Here is a 16,457-nt window from a genome sequence, read left to right as displayed (position 1 = left end):
ATGAAGTCAGTTGCCAGCCGCTGCCCACTCCCCTTCCTTCGCCCGGTGCTCCACCTGTGGCCGCGCCTGTTGTTCCTCCTGCTGTCTCGCCTGCCTGCTGCCTTGCCTTCGCCTCCTGCTTCTCCTGTGGCCTTGCCCGCTCCCTTGCCGTTGTTGTCCGTGTCTTCTTCTGCGTCTCCGTCTTCCTCTTCCTCTTCGGCGTCGTCTTCCGTCTCGTCTTCTTCTTCCTTTGTTTCTGCCTCCTCATCCTCCTCCAAGGTAAGTTTCATAGATCATATATATAATCTGGCCAGCTGTATATTTCCGGATACTAACCATCAGTTCCACGTTTAGCATCTCTCCCTCGGGGCCATTTGAAGCAAAAACTTTGAACAGTTTAAGACGCTGCTGGTAAGTGTTATAATTCCTTCGATTCACCATGCAGTTGTTCGACTTCAAATTTGACAATGATTAAAATATCATATTTGTTTCTGTAGGATAGGAGTAGACTAAATAGGAACTATTGGGGCGAATGATAGCTTATCTGGATATACCAAAAGAACGATCTGTTGCAGCGAATAAGCTTCGGTCGATCGATCATTTTTACTGCCATATGATCCTGATACTGTATTCTTCAACCTTAAAACCATCATATCATTATCAGCTCTACATATACCTCTGAATCGTTTATTCAAGACCATATCAACCGTACCGGTTGTCTCGGTATCTTACAACGGGGGCCCATGCTTGAATACAAACTGTTGCAAACGTCACGGAGATCTCCAGTTTTTTATTATTATTTTTGACATCGCTCAAAAATTTGCCGTGTTCTATGAAAGTACCATTGTTTATTACGAATGAGGACAAAATGTAGGTTGGAGTTGGAAAACCCGTGACAAGGGCAAAAATAGCTAAATACAAAATTGCATATATAGAAGCGGAGAAGCATAGGTTGCCCTGGATCTTGGCATCAAAACAAATTTGGAGTCTATCCCGATGCCTGCAGAAACTAAAGAGAATAATTCACGTGAACAAATATTATCAAGAACAATATAGTCATCTATTCATTTTTGAAGACAATACCATGTTCAACTAGGGGAACATAACATAGAACCATTTCGACAGAACGTATGCTACTTGGACGAGAAAATCTACAGTGGCTCTCCCAATTCATTTCCTCCGACTCCCTTTAACAGATCAACAGTCGATCCAACAAAGCGACCAAATGGTGCTACCTTTGTGATTTATGTAGAGCGGCCATTCTGACATGTGAGCCTCTCCCATCCATGAGCAGCTCGGAATAGTGAGCAAGGTAATATTGCGACACTTGACCAAATAAGTACGGTATCAAGCCCAACTGAAACCATTCGAGTCATTTATTAGTGAAATATTCGTTTCGCACAGATAAAAGGGATTCTGTGATAAACAGTTGCACAGACATAACACAGGCAATGTCAAAATCAAAATGGGTACTGTATCCACTTTATCTGTTCGAAAGCCTTGAATCTGTTGCAAACACAAGAAATCAGAAGAAAAATCTAACGTAAATCAACCTAATTACTTTGCTGTGTACTAAAGATCATTCCGAATTTGACGTCCAATCTCTTCAAATAAAATTTGCGTGGTGCCCGGGCATTCACGCTCCGCAATCTGAAATGCTCTTCGTAATGATTCCAAAGCGGCTTGACTCTTGTGGTTTCGACATCCGGATTGAAGCTGAATAGAAAGCAAAAAGAAAACCATATCCGAGTCAGTTAACACTGTGATTATACACATGCCAAGTAACCTTTTCGCATGATAATGCACTCACCTTGGCAAGCAAAGGCGTGAGTGCCTCTTTGAGGATAGCTTCACTTCGAGCCGCATTAATGTTTCTTGGAGAGAATGGCTTCACTGACGACGCCGCTGTTGCTCCTGGGGCACCTCCATTGGGGGGATGCATGGACGATGCATGTCCGTGATGAGGTTGATGTACACCGTTTTCTGGCCCACGAACCGATGGACGAGTATACTTGTCCGCAGCGCGAATTGTGTCTTGATTGAAGTTCTCACTCGGACTATTTCTTAAAGCCAAATTTTGCATCGTCGACTACAGCAATCCGGGATCAGTATCTATCTTTATCAACCATGATGTTCCCATCCTTTGCTTGAATGTCACACGAATGACTCACCGTTATCTCACTTGAGCGGGCCATGGGAGAAATTTGGTTTTTACTTGCAGATCTTGGAAACTGGCCACCTCCAAGATGCTGTTGTTGCTGCTGATCCATACGACCATGCTGCAGTTGCTGAGGCGATTGTTGTGATTCATTTAAAGAGTATCGACTGTACGTCGATGGTATCGGGGCTGCTTTGGGAGGAACCGGCGCTGAATGACGGACGGTGCCAAAATCCCAACCACCATCATCCTCTACGTCAATACTATCCGTTGTTTTTAACATACGCCATGACATTAAACCGGATAGGGCATTCGTTACTTACTTTGATTCGTCTTCAGAAGAATCACTGTCTTTTCCATTTCCCATGTTGACCCATCGTTCATGTGCTTCAATAAGTTCCGTCAAATAGGCAATCTTCTTTGCGCTCTTTATGAACTTATGCTTTAAAAGATCCTTTGCCGTCGGCCGCTACAAATCATGTCAATCAGCCGCCTTTCGTAATGGGTAACCACGCCCTCCTGTGGGCTGATTTTACATCATTTTGTCAACTTACCTGGGCGGGATCCTTTTGTAAGCATGCATTGATAAAGTCGCGGAAAGTTTTACTGTAAGAACCAGTCAAGGTGGGCGGCTGGCTCTTGGGTATAAGGAATAACACTTTCATAGGATGCAGTTCTGCGTAAGGTGGTTCTCCTTTCGCTAGTTCTATTGCGGTAATTCCCAACGACCAAATATCGGCCTAGTAATATTATGAATTAGGAGATCCGCAAAGTCAGCAATCGAAACAACCCATGTCCAAGCGACCAGAATTTGGCTCTGCTTATTACCTTGTAATCATATCCCGATTGCTTAATCACTTCAGGCGCCATCCAAAACTGTTGATCATATAATCAATATGGAGTTTATCCCGCTTGGTCAGAAATGTCCTTACCGGCGTTCCAACAAATGTATTCTTTTTCGTTAAACTTGCTGTAATCTGAAAAGCGAACTTGATCAATTTCCGCAACTAGGCCGCATCATTTCATAGTTTCACTCACCTGTCCTGACACACCGAAATCCGCCAGCTTGACTATAGCAATAACAATAGAACAAATGCTTGCTTAATGCCCATATCATATGCTGCGATTATCAGTGATATGTACCTTCACCGTTGGCACCGAGGAGGATATTGGCCGCTGTGAGATAAATGTCAGCAATACGATACTTTGGCGAGGTCTGTATTCTATTTTAATAGCGACGTCTTTACCTTTGATATCTATCGAAAAAGGATGAGTCAGTTGAGTTTTGCTTAAGAATGCGCCATGCAAAGTCTGTGTCACCAAATGAAACCTTACCTCGATGTAATTTTCCTTCTGTATGCAGATAATCCAATCCTCTAAGCAGCTCTCTCAGGATGATGGCGATGTATTCCTCTCGAATCACGCCGGCTTTCATCTACAAGAAATAGTGAAACCTGCGATTCAGTTTTATCATATTCTGGATGGTTATATATCGTTTTGCTCGTAGTACCAAGTCACTGCATGATCCACCTGAACAGTACTCCATGATGATCCATAGCCCAGCACCTTTGAGATAGGAACCATAATATCTGCACATGAAAATACACGATCAGCGCTTATCATAAATATGAATGACCCGACAACGGTTCCTTTTCATTGCTCTTACTTTGTAACGTAGGGCGAATCCAACTGGGAAAGGATGGCAATCTCCTGCTGAATATCGTCAATCTCATCTTCGGCGCTTTCCAAATCGATGATTTTTATCGCAACAGGCTTATTCGTTCGTTTATCAATGCTACAAGTTTCCCCGTTCCTTGTCAATACAATAAAGAGCATTTTTTTATCAATCCAATTATCAAACATACCCTTTAAAAACTTCGCCGAAAGAGCCCTTGCCTTTACTGATGGAGTGAGTACAGGCTGCAGATGAACAACATTCCACACAATTGTTTACGTACCAATGCGCTCTTGCTTAATGTAATAATCTTCAGGATCCGCGGAATGACGAGCGACGTTCTAGTATAAAAAGAACCTATCAGTAAGGCAAAGGAGCGGAAGTTGAAGGTCATATGCAAGTGAATATTCGACCTACCATGGTTTCGATATGCGTTTGTTTGACAAGTAGTACGATAATAAATTATAATACGAAAAAAAAATAGAGATCGTGGTTGATTATGGATGTATTTTTTCCTTTTTGTTTTCTGTAAAAAGTCAAAGAACGAAAGACCAGTAAAAAAAAACAGTATGAAAAAGGGACAAAAGAAAATAAGCGATTAAAACAGGATGCTTAAAGGGAAACTACAAATTTTTGAAAAGGAGACAGAGGGGCAAGGAGGAAACTGAAAGTCAGCCATCCAAAAATGGTTATTGGTAAACAGCACATCGTAGCATTTTCGGTCAAGGCACGTGCTTCCAACTTGACAGGCTGCCACTAGGCGATTTCGGCAATCAGTTTTGAAATAACAGACTCGCTGCCAAATCAGGGTTCCCTCCGGACATCTCCAATGCATGGATCGCTTCCTGTAAATACCGTGCGAATAACGTCAATAAAAAGAAAACGCTTACTCAATCTTTTTTTTTCATTTGCAGAAAGCGTGCATACCTGTCGACTCACACCAAGATTGACCAAGACATTGATATCACTTTCTGGATATCTTGTAGTGGTTTGAGATGTGCTCGGAATCGTGGTTCCCGTCGGTGGCTGCAACGTCCCTTCTACACCCTGCGCCGCATTTGCAGCCGCTTGCGTTCCTGCAACTCTTGCTTCACCGGGCATTTCGTCCTCCGCACTTCCATGGACCTATAAAAAAACAACGATAAAAAAAATTGTCATCATCTCCCCGTCTTGCTCGAAGAACCCATTAACTTTTTTTTTTTTTTTTTTTTTTTTTTTTTTTACCTCAATCATGCGTTGTTTTTCAGGAAGTTCATGTTCATTCAAAAATGGTATATCGGCATCATCAAACGTCAGTGCATTTTTCCGAAGATCGATGCATGCCTATATTTGGTACAAGGGTGAAAAATTTTCATTCGATCAGTTCACTGCGTATGGAATGATAATGGACAAGGGATGCCTTACTCTGTGTCTTCGTAACATATCCAAACCAAATAGTAGTTCAGACCCTTTGCCTTCAACAACTATAAAGGAACAGGCCAAAAATAGATCTTTTGATAATCGCATCTGTGCGCTGTGGATGCGACCGACAATTTTGGCGGTACCTACACCCTTTGCAATACCATTGAATCGTGTATCCACTAGACGCATCAATCCACATGTTTCCGCGGTTTCAGGGCTAACTGTGAAGTCTAGTCAGTACCCAAGGTTTTTCTCTCTTTGCACCGAATTCCCCAAACTTACTAACGGTGCTTTGTGCACCAGAGTCTACAAGCGCCACAAGTTTATGCCCATTAATTTCGACATTGATATATAATCTAGTCACCTAAAGTAACGTTGTTATTAGTCATCGCCCAAGCTTGACCATCAGTGACGTTGATATAACTAACTCTAGCGAAAGATTCTGGATTGTATTCCATGGCCGCTTCCAAGTTGGCGGCAATATTTTGTTGACGGATGGCGTCTTCGATGCGCTTTTGTGCTTCGACATCAAAAGGATCGTCATTGGCTGCGACCTGATACAGATCATATTGCATTCTCTGTTAACCTACAATTTTTCCATCCATGGCAGGTTTGAAAAAAAAAAAACAGCATTCTTGGCTTACCAATTGTGTTCGTCGCTGTTCAGCTTGTCGACGACTTTCCTCAATTTGTTGCACCATTGCCGAGAATCGGGCAGGATCGTTCAGAGCTGCTCTGGCCAGCTCGGGATTAGTCTATGAATGATAGTATCTTATTATACCCGTCCCATTAATTCCATCAGTGTGTTCTTCGAATTGTATATTTACATTTGCAAGTTGCTGTAGCAGACGTGGATCGCGTACGACATGTTGGCGCATAAGGTCAAAGTTTGGATTTCCGCTGCCGGCACTAACCATCAGTCAGAACACACGGCTCTTTTCAGCGAAGAAGTCTTCACATCTATTGCCTTTTAAAACACTTTAACCTACTTTGCATTGATGGCTTCCAAGGATGATTTCTGTCGCATGAGGATCAATTCGTCTTGGGTTACGCCATATTCCTCCAATGTCTTTTTAGGCTCCGTCAAAGGCTGCCCGTTGTGATATAGGATTTGCTGCTCGGGAGAGGTTCCTGACTAAAGACATATACATGTACAGAAAAAGAAAGAGGAATGGGCGGGGGGATAAAACATGGTGAGTATATGCATGTATACATGGCCACCACCGTATTTAATCATTGGACCAAGAATATCGCATAGACAAGGTGTTCTCCTAGAATCATCGTACCTCGACTTCGAGCAATGCTTTCAAATCCTCAATGGCCATTTGAGCATCTATTTCTAGATTATAAATTTCGTCGGTTTCGCTAGTGACAATGATTCTCATATTGGAAAGTTTGAATGAAATAGGGATGAAGGAAAGAGACGTCGTCGGCTGTGCCAGGAGAAAACGGGCTGAAAGAGGCCGTCGGAATTTCATCTCGTGACTTGCAAAAACCATCATCAAACTGTTCGGCCTCTGCAGCAGTAACAAACAGCACGTTGGTAGCCAACAGAAAGATGGATAATATTCATAGACACGCTCTGGATTTTTCTTGTGTATCAGTTTACAGTTTATATAACTTTAAGGGTTATGGAACTTGATTATAAGGGTAATAGATCAAATCAGAAGAGGTAGAGGAAATGAAAGCAAAACAAGGGGGATACAAACGCAAGACAGTGAATAGATAGCAAACTTAAATGAAGTAACAAGGGGAGGACGGAAAAAAAAGAGTAAAAAAACAGAAGGGTTTAGAACGGATCAAGCATGAAATTATAAATTTGACCAACGGAATGAGTGAACTTTTGGACGCGGGGTTCGTTGGTGGATAACGTGTAGAGCGAAGACAGCATATTGGTTAATCGGGCGGGAAGAACGGAGGTGACGGACTTGACAGCTGAAGAGGGTATGAAGTCCGTCAACGGTATTCGTACAGCAGTTTCCGTTACGGGACGTGGCCGCAAGACACGGCGTTTGCGGAAAACATCGACCACCGACTGATGTCCCGCTTCCACAGCTAATCGTTCGGCCGTCTTACCAACATGGTTCCGGATCTCCAAATTACTTTTACCAATCAGTATCTTTACCAGCTCCAGTTTGCCAGTCCAGCTCGCAAAATGAAGAGCAGTGAAACCATTGTTGTCAGCCTTATTCACATCGCAACCCAGTTTGATCAACGCCTTCACCAGTCGCGCATAGCCGCAAATCGTCGCCAAATGTAGCAAGGTATGATGATTACGGTTTGTCAGCGTTAAATCACACCGATACCGTGTCGGCATCACCGTCACTGCAACCAGAGCCGCAATGATCTTCTCTTCCAATCGAGGCAAACACAGCGTTCGCGCATTGTAATAAGCCGCCGAAGCCGCTTGAATGGTCAGCATTTCCCGGTAGTCCAGTTGCAATCCTGCGCGACCAAAACTGGTTGTTCCACCTTGTCCTTTACGTTCGCCTTGACCGCTGTTGCCACCACTGTCACCTTGAACGATTCGCATAGCAATCTGTCTAGCATCTTCCACTTTGCCCATCGTTTTTAATCCCACCACTTGAAGAGCCAGTTCCATCAATGCTCGATCACTTTCGTCAAAGTACGTGAACAGGACCACATCTTGACCTTCCAGCATTAGCGGATGCTCTTTGAACGACACTACCACCGGCCCCGCCGTCGCCGCCGGAGGAAGAATACATAAAAGGGTATTGGCACTCCAACAGTGGGTCGGCACCGCCGGATTTTCGCCAAACAAACACGTCAATCCTTCATAGAAATTTGACCCCAACACCGTGACCTCGGCACCACCATAAATAGGTCCCTCGGAAGGAATTAGACGATGAAGTCGTGGTAAATTCGTTGGTTTCCTTTCATCTGCCGCGGCTTGTTGTTGTCTTTGCTGTTGCTGTTGGATTTTCGCGTATATGTTTTGATTGTTTTGCCAAGACTGTTGGGCACCTAAACCACTGCCACCGAAGCGTCGTCGATATAATGCGGTTTGCATAGGATTTTGATTAAAATGAGATAGTATCTGTTGTTGCTGTTGTTGCAAAGTTGCAAGAGAATTTTGCTGATTTTGCTGCTGCTGCTGCTGCTCCTGTTGTCGTTGTGGTTGTGGAAGCGTAGTGGGCGATAGGGATGTCGGTATCATACTGGCATTGGCCATTAATTGTTCCATATTAAGATCGTTTAGGTTTAAAGAGCCGAATAGACAGTCTTGTTGCAGCTGTTGAGTGAATGTGACGGCATCCTGTGCCTGTTGACCAAGATGCGACAGAAGGTTTTTGGAAGACGACGGATGTTTTTCCAGCCCCACCCCTTGTGACGAACTGGGATCCATGGTTTCGTCAAAGGTGGTGGTTGCAGTGGACGTCACTTCTAATTTGGTTGGCAACGGAGATTGTTCGTGAGCTCCATCTTCCCCTTGAGACGTAGGCGTGGCAGGCGTGGACGCCACAGGGCTCGAAACACCAGAATCGGTTTCACCATCAGCGTTGCACATCAGCATTGTACTTGCTTTTCGTTTGGTGTTGACAGGAGGCTCCATTTCCACCGGTGAACCTTCGACTTCGGCTCTGCTTCGCTTTTTACCAGTGGTTTGCACTTTCGAGCTCTTGTGATCGTCGGTAATCATGATAGGTGGGGATCGTCCAGTCGCAATTACTTGATGATGATGATTCTTCAGCGTAAATACAATCCTGAATGCAAAAAAAAAAAAAAGATGAATAAACCGGAACTGATGTGACTAAACAACGGCTACAAAAGTGTACCTGAATCCAACTTTTTCGCTGTGATGACGACAGTAACATGTGACGCGCGTAGGCAAGGTTGCTTCACCACCGTTGAATTCCACGTACTCGGTGCAATTGAACAGTAAAATCTTTCGCCGTTCTTCTGCCATGACTGCCTCGTCCTCCAAATCCGGTAAATCATTGGCAAACAAAGCAGCTACTTTGGCAGCTCCTCCTTCTTTGTTAGCCGCACGAGCTACTTTATTGTCACGCTTCCTCTTTAACCGTTTGCGCTGCAGAGAAGAGTAAAAAAAATTAATATCCTACCATGACAAAATAAAAACGAGAAAGTCTTTTTACCTCTCGATGAACACAGCTGGTGCACATGATAATTTCGTTGTCAGCATGACTATCACAGACCACGGCGGCATCCAAGATCAAGACTTCGGAATCGGTCAATGCAGGTTTCTCTTCCGTGCCGTATTTGGTGTTTTTCCGCTTCAGTTTTTCTTTGGCAACCATATGCTCGGGCAGTTTTAGATGGGACCAATTGGTCGCCAATTCGCCTGACGAGGTGTGAGCCAATTGCAAGCATATCTTGATTTGCGTCTCCACACGAGATTTGGCCCCCGAAGGTGGAAGACCAAGTACACGAATGTGGAACTGACTTTCATATTTGTTCCTATGCAAAATTTCGAACACGTTTTAAAAAACGACTGGTTCCAGCATGCCAATAATTTGGCACCATAAATAACATACATCACCGATCGCTCTTTGGAAGGATCGAGAATCAATCTGTCAGCTGTGCCGTAGTCGTCATTACCCGAGTCCCCGTCCTTGGGACCTAATAACACATTTTGACTACAGCAGAAAAAAACCAGAATGCATGAATATATAATGAATGTTCCCTCATTCATCGCATAAGCATTCAATGAAAGCTTACCCAGGCACGGCAGTCTGTGCCAAGAAATCTTCAAAATTGAGGCAATTTCGGGCCAAGATGGGAATAGCATGCAACAAAGGATTGGTGAAAACCTGCAAAGATTAAAACAATAAAAAAAGCGTCAGTTTTTGCATTATTGATACCATAGCAACATGAATGATTACCTGAAGCAATGAAGTAGAATCTTTGGACTTGGCTTTGCCGTTTTTCTTGGCCGCTGCATTTCCGCCATTAGCGGACGATTGTCTGGCAGGCACCGAAGGGGTTGAAGAAGAAGCGGATGGGGATACTTTCGGGTCTGTAAAATCGATAAATGGTTGAGCGTCGTTCATTGTGAGTTGTGAAAAATCTCGAGATGCTGTCTCCAACTTGGGTCGCTGCTGCGTTTGTTCCTGGACTGCAAGTAGATAAGAAGGATCCAAAACTAAGAAAATTTGAACACAAATGTGAGCGAAGGAGATCGGAAGGGTAGGAAAGGGGAAGAATGGCAATGCCAAAGACTCGCATACCTTGGGGGTTGTGAGGGTCTGCAAGTTTATCATCAAAGGAAAGTTGTTGAGCATTATACTCGGCGACTTGATTTAAAAAGAAGTCCATGACATCGTCGTTGGCGGGGTTGTTCCCGGTAGGATCGGGCTGTTCATGACCCAGCGGATGAGCGGCGGGAGAAGAGAATAAGCAGTCGCGATTATTGTTATCGGCACTGAGGGATCCTACTTTGTCTTGTGACTCCAATGAAGGGGGCATGGCCGTCAAGTAGGATTAGAGTGTAATGGGTGCACAGGATTTTTAAGGAGGAATAGCTGGTATTCGAAAGGCGGCAAAAGTCGTTTCGGTGCAATAAATGTAAACAATGTAAAAATAGATATGACAAAAAAGTTTAAAAAAGTAGGGAAACTATCAAATAAAATGGGATATATAGAGAAAGCCAAAGATGGATATAACTGGCCCTCGTTGCGAAACACTCAAAAAAAAAAAGTTACAAAAAGAAAAAACACTTTTCTTGTGCACAGCCTGTGAAAACACACAATTTCCTGTCGGAGTTTAAATGTCTGGATCGACGTCATTCTAATGGCTCGATTTGTGCCACTCCCTTGACAGAGATGTTTCTCTGGTTATTACAAAGCAATACATTTATTACCACTGTCACGATGCAATGCTACAATAAAGTGCTATTCATTTATGACTGAAAATACGTCTATTTTACGATAATTGAAATATGCTTGGAAAGGTTGGTTTGTTGTGTGCAACCCAAGCATATGAGGACTCATGATCGCATAGTGAAATTTTTTAATTTGCAGTACCTGGTTACCATCTAATGAACACGGCACAGATTGGTTACGCTATGCCGGAAAACTGTTATTTTTTGTTCATTGAATGAAATTCGGATAGGAAACGAAGAAAGCTGCTTGACGCCAATAAGCGACTGTTTTGTTAGAAAAGACTCATTTTGAAATTATCTGAAGCCATCTTACGCTAATCCTATTGTCCCTTGAGATAGCAATTTTCATATGATCCTCACCATTAGGTCAGATGGATATAATTTAATGCCAGCTTGAAATGTGATGACATTTGAAGATTATTTTGTCTCATACGATTTGAAATGAAAGGTTGACTATACAGTAACTGCACAAGTCCAACTTGCGATTACCATTTTTTTATTTCCTTTAGGAGAAACAGACAGTTGACTGCATTCACATCAAATAAAACCACTCTGAATTGGCGAATGCATCAACTTTCACCCATACAGCTGTATGATATACACTGTAATTGACTTGTCATCGACTCGTCAATCATTTGACAACAACAACGTACGCAAGTCCTCGGATAATCCATGAAAAATTTAAACAAAGAGAACCGTGATGTGTCCCCTTTTGGGTGTTTCTGCGCATGAAATTTGAGTCGATGAATTAACTGATGTGATTTGCACGTTAAAGACTTGGATTGGCTTTTAGTGTGGATAACAAAAAAAAAAAAAAAAAAAAAAAAAGAGTAGAATGAGAGAAAAAAAAAAAAGATATTCAAAATGCTTTGTTATTATAAAATTTATGTGCTGCGAGCAAATTCGACCCTCAGAATGAGATTATCATAACCACGACCATTCACAGCGCCCTGAGCCTTTTCAGCATCATCTCTATCGGCGAACGAGACAAAAGCGAAACCTTTGCACAATCCAGTATCGCGATCGCGAGCAAGGAAGACACGGGTAATATGACCGAAACGACCGAATAATTCGCGGATATCTTCTTCCATCACATCTTCCGACAAGTTGGTCACACGGAGCGTAGCGGTGTCATCACGCTTCATATCGCGCATCGATTCTCCCGCAGGAGCAGCACCACCCTTGTTACGCAAATGAACAGGCACGTATTTGCCGGATCCACCAGCAGCAGCGGCGGCGGCACCAAGACCACCAGCGACATCGGCAGTGGCTGCATCGGCCGCTACATTCATCACAATAATGTAAGCACCACTGGCCATGTGAAATATATCCCATGTTTTTCTCATGTTTTCTGTTTTCCATCCCTCTTTCTTACCTTCCAATTTCACAGCCTCCAATGAAGAAGCGATTTCGTCCAATGGTTGTAAAGTATCCTTGTAAGGACACTTGGATGTAAAATGCTCGCCCTTACAGATACGGCACATAATATTCTTGGTGGGTTTGAGTTGTCTACGGAGTTTGTCTGCTGCTTCTTCTTCTGCCGCGGCATCGACGGTCTAATATCACATGCCAATATATCAGTGAATCCGTGCACAACAAGCTCCCCGAATGGAATGTCACTGTTTCCAACGAATATTTTACCTTGCCAGCGGTAGAACCGAGCTTCAATGGGATATTCTCACCAATAGTGGTTGTGGACATGTCGGGACCGGGTTTGTTGCCTTCTTCTTCACCGAATTTGGCCCACTTCTTTCGTTGAGCAACAGCCTTGTTCACATGTTCGGTTACGAGCTTGGATCGGATTTTGCGGGTCACCTTTTCGAACAAAAAAAAAAAAAGGCAATCACATTAGCTATCCATCATTATGGGCCATGCCGTAAGCTACTCATGATCCTACTTTGACTCTCTTGCCATCGTCGTTTTCTCTATAGTCAATGATGGTTTTGATACCGTTTTCGTCAGTGAAGACTTGAGTCTGATAGGCATCTGTATAAAGCAAGTTAGTACGAGACGTTTCGAATAGTGAAAGATCAATCACGGAATGGCGCACACCTTCTTCATCTTCAATCTCGTCAGCCCACGATTGCTTGGACGGTGCTCTATAAAAGCAAATAAACGTTAAAAACGACAATTTGAACAAGGATTGATGGAGTAATGCCGAGTAAAAGAAACTGCACTTCAAGGATCGCAGGATGCCATATCAACGTACCCTGTATCTACAGCCATTATATAACAAGCGTCGTTATTGATCAAAGTCGTGTTCCTGCTGGGCGTATCAAATGTGCTTTTTTTTTGTGATCGAAAAAATCAGAGGCTGAGTTGTTGATGTCATCAATTTGTTAAATGTCCGACTATAAGTCTACTTTCATACTCCGGTTTTTGTGCTTGGTCTTAATGAGCTTATTTCAAAAGCCATATGAAAGCCAAGGCTGGACATGCCAACGCTGACGATTAATCAAGGGAATTTGGTGTGAACTCTTTTAAGATTGTATTTTCTATGGTCTTTATTTCGTACAGAGCATTGATGATTTGATTGAGCAGCATGCCTCAAGAGCAGCAGGTTTACAGTATGCAACCGAACTTGACTCAATTCAACCAACCACCAATATTTGAGCATGCTTTGCTTTCACCACTGTTTGCAAGAGGAAAAATTGATATAAAGCACGATTGGAGAAAATTCAATGACAGATCAAGAAATGAAAAATATAAGCTTTTTACGGGTGTGTACAATTCGGACGTGATGATGTATATTTAAAAAAAATTTGTACAATGGCGTACATTTACAAACTGATAGTCTGCTTTCAGGACTTTAAGGCTTCCAAAGCTTTTTGAGGTATTCATCTAGGAGAGAAAGGGAGAGAGTGATATAATCTAAGGGCATGGGATGATGGTGCTGAGAATAGAGAGAATATGGGCATCGTTGACGTTCTTGGTCTGGTCACAGAGAGCTTTGAAATCTTCAAAGGCCTTTTGGAACTCGGTTTCCGCCAAATGACCGTAACCAAGCTCCTTGCATCGTTCACGGAAGGCATTACGGCCAGAATGTTTACCAAGAACAAGAGCGATATCCGTAACACCGACAGTTTCCGGTGTAATGATCTCATAGGTTTGTCGGTTCTTGAGCACACCGTCTTGATGGATACCGGATTCATGAAGGAAAGCATTGCGACCTACAATGGCCTTGTTGGGTTGGACCATCATACCGGACAGTTCCGAGACCATGCGCGAGGTTTGATAAATGAGCTGTGTATTGATGGTGTGATGGACAGGGAAATAGTTGGGATGGGTATGGATTGCCATGACCACTTCTTCCATAGCTGTGTTGCCCGCACGTTCACCAATACCGTTGATCGTCACCTCTACTTGACGAGCTCCATTCTGAATGCCAGCCAGCGTATTGGCCGTCGCCAAACCAAGATCGTTGTGACAATGGGTAGAGAAACGAACCTAATTTCAATAGAGACGAGAAAAAAGTATAAGATACTGTTTGCCATGGCGCTTTTGCAAAAGACTCTCGTTGTCCTTTCGTCACGTCTTCCCATTCTCCATTGATTTTGTCCGATACCCTATCCAATCCCCTCCCCTCCCTAGTGGGGCCCCTTTCCCAACAAATCCAGTGCATGCTCTCACGTATAGTTTGCATGTCAAAACCGTACCTTGTCTGCGCCAGGGGTGTGTTCCACCAAATATTTGATGAGGGCGCCATATTCCTCAGGGGTGTTATAACCAACGGTATCGGGGATATTCAGAGTAGAAGCACCGGCTTCAATGACTTTACCAAGAACATGGCACAAGAAATCACGATCGGATCGACCAGCATCTTCAGGGGAGAATTCAATATCATCGACCAGCGATTTACCCAGAGTGACAGCGGCAACGGCGCGTTTCACACATTCATCTCGATCGATTTTCAGTTTATATTTCAAGTGGAGGTCCGAGGTAGCAAGGAAGATATGGATACGTTTGCGGGGAGCGTCGGCAATCGCTTCGGCACATTCTTTGATATCGGTAGGTACGGCGCGTGCAAGACCACAGATAGTCTAAAATGCAACCCCATCAGTAAGTCGAATAGAGTCACACCAAGGCAACATGGCAACACCATCGCATTTCCTTTTTGGGGGATTAAGATTTGTGCCCATTAGTTACTCACCATAGGTTCGCCAATCTTTTCGCGGTCGACCATCAGGGGACCGACTTCACGGGCAATCCGTTGTACTGCTTCAAAGTCGCCCTTTGAAGCAACAGGAAAACCAGCTTCCAGAACATCAACACCAAGACGGGACATTTGCTTTGCAATCTGAATCTTTTCGTCTGTATTGAGGGTAACACCAGGTGACTAATATCAACATAAAACCACCATATCCAAGGTTAGTCAATCCATCTTTCAAGTATTTTCTCAATGAGAACATTCGAGCAATAATACTAAAAATTCTCTTCCCATTGACCATTGCAAGAAGAAAGTGTGGGAAAATAGAATCCATCTATATTCCAGTACCGAAAACCCACATCATTTCACCGCCAAACACCAAAAAGCTGGCCATCTTCCCCACAATCGAAGAATATAATAAAATAAAATGCAATTTCTTATCGTTGCGTTGTTCGTACCTGTTCACCATCGCGAAGACTTGTGTCAAAAATGATCAATTTTTCGGTTTGTGCAGGCATGATTGAATTGAGGGGAGTTGTAAAAAATAGAGTAGCTCAGTTAAGGAGGAGAATTGGGGGAAATCCGAAATGCACAGCAGGAGTAATCAATGATATATATATACTGCGAATAAATAATTCAAATAACCAGGGAAATCTGATATGTAAAGAATAAGACAGAAAAGGGCCGAGGAACCATGGACGTTATATAAGAGAAATGGTTTCCCAGAAGATTTTAGAGTCTTCTTATCACAGCCAATCAAATTCAAGGATCTGCAGAACACAATTGTACTCATTTTGGGTCCACGCATGATACGGCCAGCCATGATTCGATATTTCGAATTTCCACCAATCACAATCGAGTTTTCGTCTGTGACATTGTGTGTCAATTTTTTGGCAGTTGAACGCTGGGCATCATCAATAACTTGACGAACGGGGCGATCAAGCTTTATCTACTTTTGGAAACTCTTTCCCATTGGTGCATGAAAAAAATAGTGGGATTATCCATATTTGCTGTAACCATGCCCACATGCCTCACCACACCCGCCCTCACGGAAAAAAAAAAAAGAAAGTGAATTTTTATTTCATGGTGGAGAGTAAAAAATGACTATTTTAGTATGCTAAGCCAAGGTTATCGTTTTGCTCAGGTCGCTAGTGAACGGATAATTGAATTGAAGGAAAAAGGGGTGGTTTGGATACTGTGAAAAAGTAGGTTATTGGGGATTCACCTTCTTTTT

At 43.2% G+C, this 16,457-nt stretch overlaps 7 protein-coding genes across 7 annotated transcripts; 1 reads left to right on the top strand and 6 right to left on the bottom strand.

Annotated features, from left to right (window-relative positions):
- Window positions 1–515, top strand: BYT42DRAFT_547025 (uncharacterized protein; the record flags this gene model as incomplete). Its single annotated transcript, XM_051565922.1, has 3 exons — window positions 1–258; window positions 376–390; window positions 477–515. The coding sequence occupies 3 exons, from the start codon at window positions 1–3 to the stop codon at window positions 513–515; spliced, it is 312 nt and encodes a 103-aa protein (XP_051422468.1).
- Window positions 516–1,919: 1,404 nt separating this feature from the next.
- BYT42DRAFT_383674 (kinase-like domain-containing protein) lies at window positions 1,920–4,408 on the bottom strand. Its single transcript, XM_051563315.1, has 14 exons — window positions 4,230–4,408; window positions 4,096–4,153; window positions 4,003–4,033; window positions 3,804–3,932; window positions 3,648–3,726; window positions 3,473–3,572; window positions 3,385–3,393; window positions 3,281–3,313; window positions 3,176–3,207; window positions 3,070–3,114; window positions 2,966–3,013; window positions 2,692–2,877; window positions 2,461–2,606; window positions 1,920–2,400 (listed from the first exon to the last, which is right to left on the bottom strand). Exons 1-14 carry the CDS (start codon window positions 4,230–4,232, stop codon window positions 2,085–2,087), a joined length of 1,215 nt encoding a protein of 404 aa, XP_051422467.1. The 5' UTR covers window positions 4,233–4,408; the 3' UTR covers window positions 1,920–2,084.
- A 30-nt stretch (window positions 4,409–4,438) lies between these two features.
- BYT42DRAFT_383706 (uncharacterized protein) lies at window positions 4,439–5,163 on the bottom strand. Its single transcript, XM_051563316.1, has 3 exons — window positions 5,037–5,163; window positions 4,740–4,937; window positions 4,439–4,657 (listed from the first exon to the last, which is right to left on the bottom strand). Exons 1-3 carry the CDS (start codon window positions 5,043–5,045, stop codon window positions 4,586–4,588), a joined length of 279 nt encoding a protein of 92 aa, XP_051422466.1. The 5' UTR covers window positions 5,046–5,163; the 3' UTR covers window positions 4,439–4,585.
- A 206-nt stretch (window positions 5,164–5,369) lies between these two features.
- On the bottom strand, window positions 5,370–6,666 carry BYT42DRAFT_383719 (ubiquitin-related domain-containing protein). Its single transcript, XM_051563317.1, has 6 exons — window positions 6,500–6,666; window positions 6,203–6,348; window positions 6,041–6,122; window positions 5,858–5,968; window positions 5,496–5,767; window positions 5,370–5,434 (listed from the first exon to the last, which is right to left on the bottom strand). Exons 1-5 carry the CDS (start codon window positions 6,596–6,598, stop codon window positions 5,570–5,572), a joined length of 636 nt encoding a protein of 211 aa, XP_051422465.1. The 5' UTR covers window positions 6,599–6,666; the 3' UTR covers window positions 5,370–5,434; window positions 5,496–5,569.
- Window positions 6,667–6,791: 125 nt separating this feature from the next.
- BYT42DRAFT_517234 (uncharacterized protein) lies at window positions 6,792–10,890 on the bottom strand. The gene is made up of 7 exons (XM_051565230.1): window positions 10,424–10,890; window positions 10,079–10,338; window positions 9,915–10,006; window positions 9,731–9,832; window positions 9,332–9,653; window positions 9,011–9,264; window positions 6,792–8,938 (listed from the first exon to the last, which is right to left on the bottom strand). Exons 1-7 carry the CDS (start codon window positions 10,659–10,661, stop codon window positions 7,003–7,005), a joined length of 3,204 nt encoding a protein of 1,067 aa, XP_051422464.1. The 5' UTR covers window positions 10,662–10,890; the 3' UTR covers window positions 6,792–7,002.
- Window positions 10,891–11,905: 1,015 nt separating this feature from the next.
- BYT42DRAFT_574274 (eukaryotic translation initiation factor 3 subunit G-domain-containing protein) lies at window positions 11,906–13,492 on the bottom strand. The gene is made up of 5 exons (XM_051568824.1): window positions 13,448–13,492; window positions 13,286–13,360; window positions 12,974–13,175; window positions 12,718–12,891; window positions 11,906–12,632 (listed from the first exon to the last, which is right to left on the bottom strand). Exons 2-5 carry the CDS (start codon window positions 13,300–13,302, stop codon window positions 11,961–11,963), a joined length of 1,065 nt encoding a protein of 354 aa, XP_051422463.1. The 5' UTR covers window positions 13,303–13,360; window positions 13,448–13,492; the 3' UTR covers window positions 11,906–11,960.
- A 301-nt stretch (window positions 13,493–13,793) lies between these two features.
- BYT42DRAFT_574269 (uncharacterized protein) lies at window positions 13,794–15,882 on the bottom strand. The gene is made up of 4 exons (XM_051568823.1): window positions 15,682–15,882; window positions 15,227–15,412; window positions 14,733–15,116; window positions 13,794–14,523 (listed from the first exon to the last, which is right to left on the bottom strand). Exons 1-4 carry the CDS (start codon window positions 15,739–15,741, stop codon window positions 13,948–13,950), a joined length of 1,206 nt encoding a protein of 401 aa, XP_051422462.1. The 5' UTR covers window positions 15,742–15,882; the 3' UTR covers window positions 13,794–13,947.
- Window positions 15,883–16,457: the final 575 nt, after the last annotated feature.

Source organism: Radiomyces spectabilis (assembly GCF_025331425.1).
Source record: "Radiomyces spectabilis strain NRRL 2753 chromosome Unknown BYT42scaffold_8, whole genome shotgun sequence".
Classification (NCBI taxonomy): domain Eukaryota; kingdom Fungi; phylum Mucoromycota; class Mucoromycetes; order Mucorales; family Radiomycetaceae; genus Radiomyces; species Radiomyces spectabilis.
The sequence above is the reverse complement of the archived record's forward strand: the minus strand, read 5'-3'. Positions and strand labels throughout refer to the sequence as shown.

Excerpts from the sequence above, each read along its gene's own strand:
- BYT42DRAFT_383674 (XM_051563315.1), bottom strand. Across the intron at positions 3,933-4,002 it reads TTCGGCGAAGTTTTTAAAGG|CATTGATAAACGAACGAATA; the intron begins GTATGTTTGATA and ends GGAAACTTGTAG. Across the intron at positions 3,115-3,175 it reads ATTTCGGTGTGTCAGGACAG|ATTACAGCAAGTTTAACGAA; the intron begins GTGAGTGAAACT and ends TTCGCTTTTCAG.
- BYT42DRAFT_574269 (XM_051568823.1), bottom strand. The coding sequence starts at position 15,741 with ATGCCTGCACAAACCGAAAAATTGATCATTTTTGACACAAGTCTTCGC. Across the intron at positions 15,117-15,226 it reads AAAAGATTGGCGAACCTATG|ACTATCTGTGGTCTTGCACG; the intron begins GTGAGTAACTAA and ends GTTGCATTTTAG. Across the intron at positions 14,524-14,732 it reads ACACCCCTGGCGCAGACAAG|GTTCGTTTCTCTACCCATTG; the intron begins GTACGGTTTTGA and ends TATTGAAATTAG.
- BYT42DRAFT_383706 (XM_051563316.1), bottom strand. Across the intron at positions 4,658-4,739 it reads ATCTTGGTGTGAGTCGACAG|GAAGCGATCCATGCATTGGA; the intron begins GTATGCACGCTT and ends CGGTATTTACAG.
- BYT42DRAFT_383719 (XM_051563317.1), bottom strand. The coding sequence starts at position 6,598 with ATGAGAATCATTGTCACTAGCGAAACCGACGAAATTTATAATCTAGAA. Across the intron at positions 5,969-6,040 it reads TGCTACAGCAACTTGCAAAT|ACTAATCCCGAGCTGGCCAG; the intron begins GTAAATATACAA and ends TATCATTCATAG. Across the intron at positions 5,768-5,857 it reads AACAGCGACGAACACAATTG|GTCGCAGCCAATGACGATCC; the intron begins GTAAGCCAAGAA and ends GATCTGTATCAG.
- BYT42DRAFT_574274 (XM_051568824.1), bottom strand. Across the intron at positions 12,892-12,973 it reads ACGATGGCAAGAGAGTCAAA|GTGACCCGCAAAATCCGATC; the intron begins GTAGGATCATGA and ends TTGTTCGAAAAG. Across the intron at positions 12,633-12,717 it reads TCGGTTCTACCGCTGGCAAG|ACCGTCGATGCCGCGGCAGA; the intron begins GTAAAATATTCG and ends ATGTGATATTAG.
- BYT42DRAFT_517234 (XM_051565230.1), bottom strand. The coding sequence starts at position 10,661 with ATGCCCCCTTCATTGGAGTCACAAGACAAAGTAGGATCCCTCAGTGCC. Across the intron at positions 10,007-10,078 it reads ATTCTACTTCATTGCTTCAG|GTTTTCACCAATCCTTTGTT; the intron begins GTAATCATTCAT and ends TAATCTTTGCAG. Across the intron at positions 8,939-9,010 it reads AGCGAAAAAGTTGGATTCAG|GATTGTATTTACGCTGAAGA; the intron begins GTACACTTTTGT and ends TTTTGCATTCAG.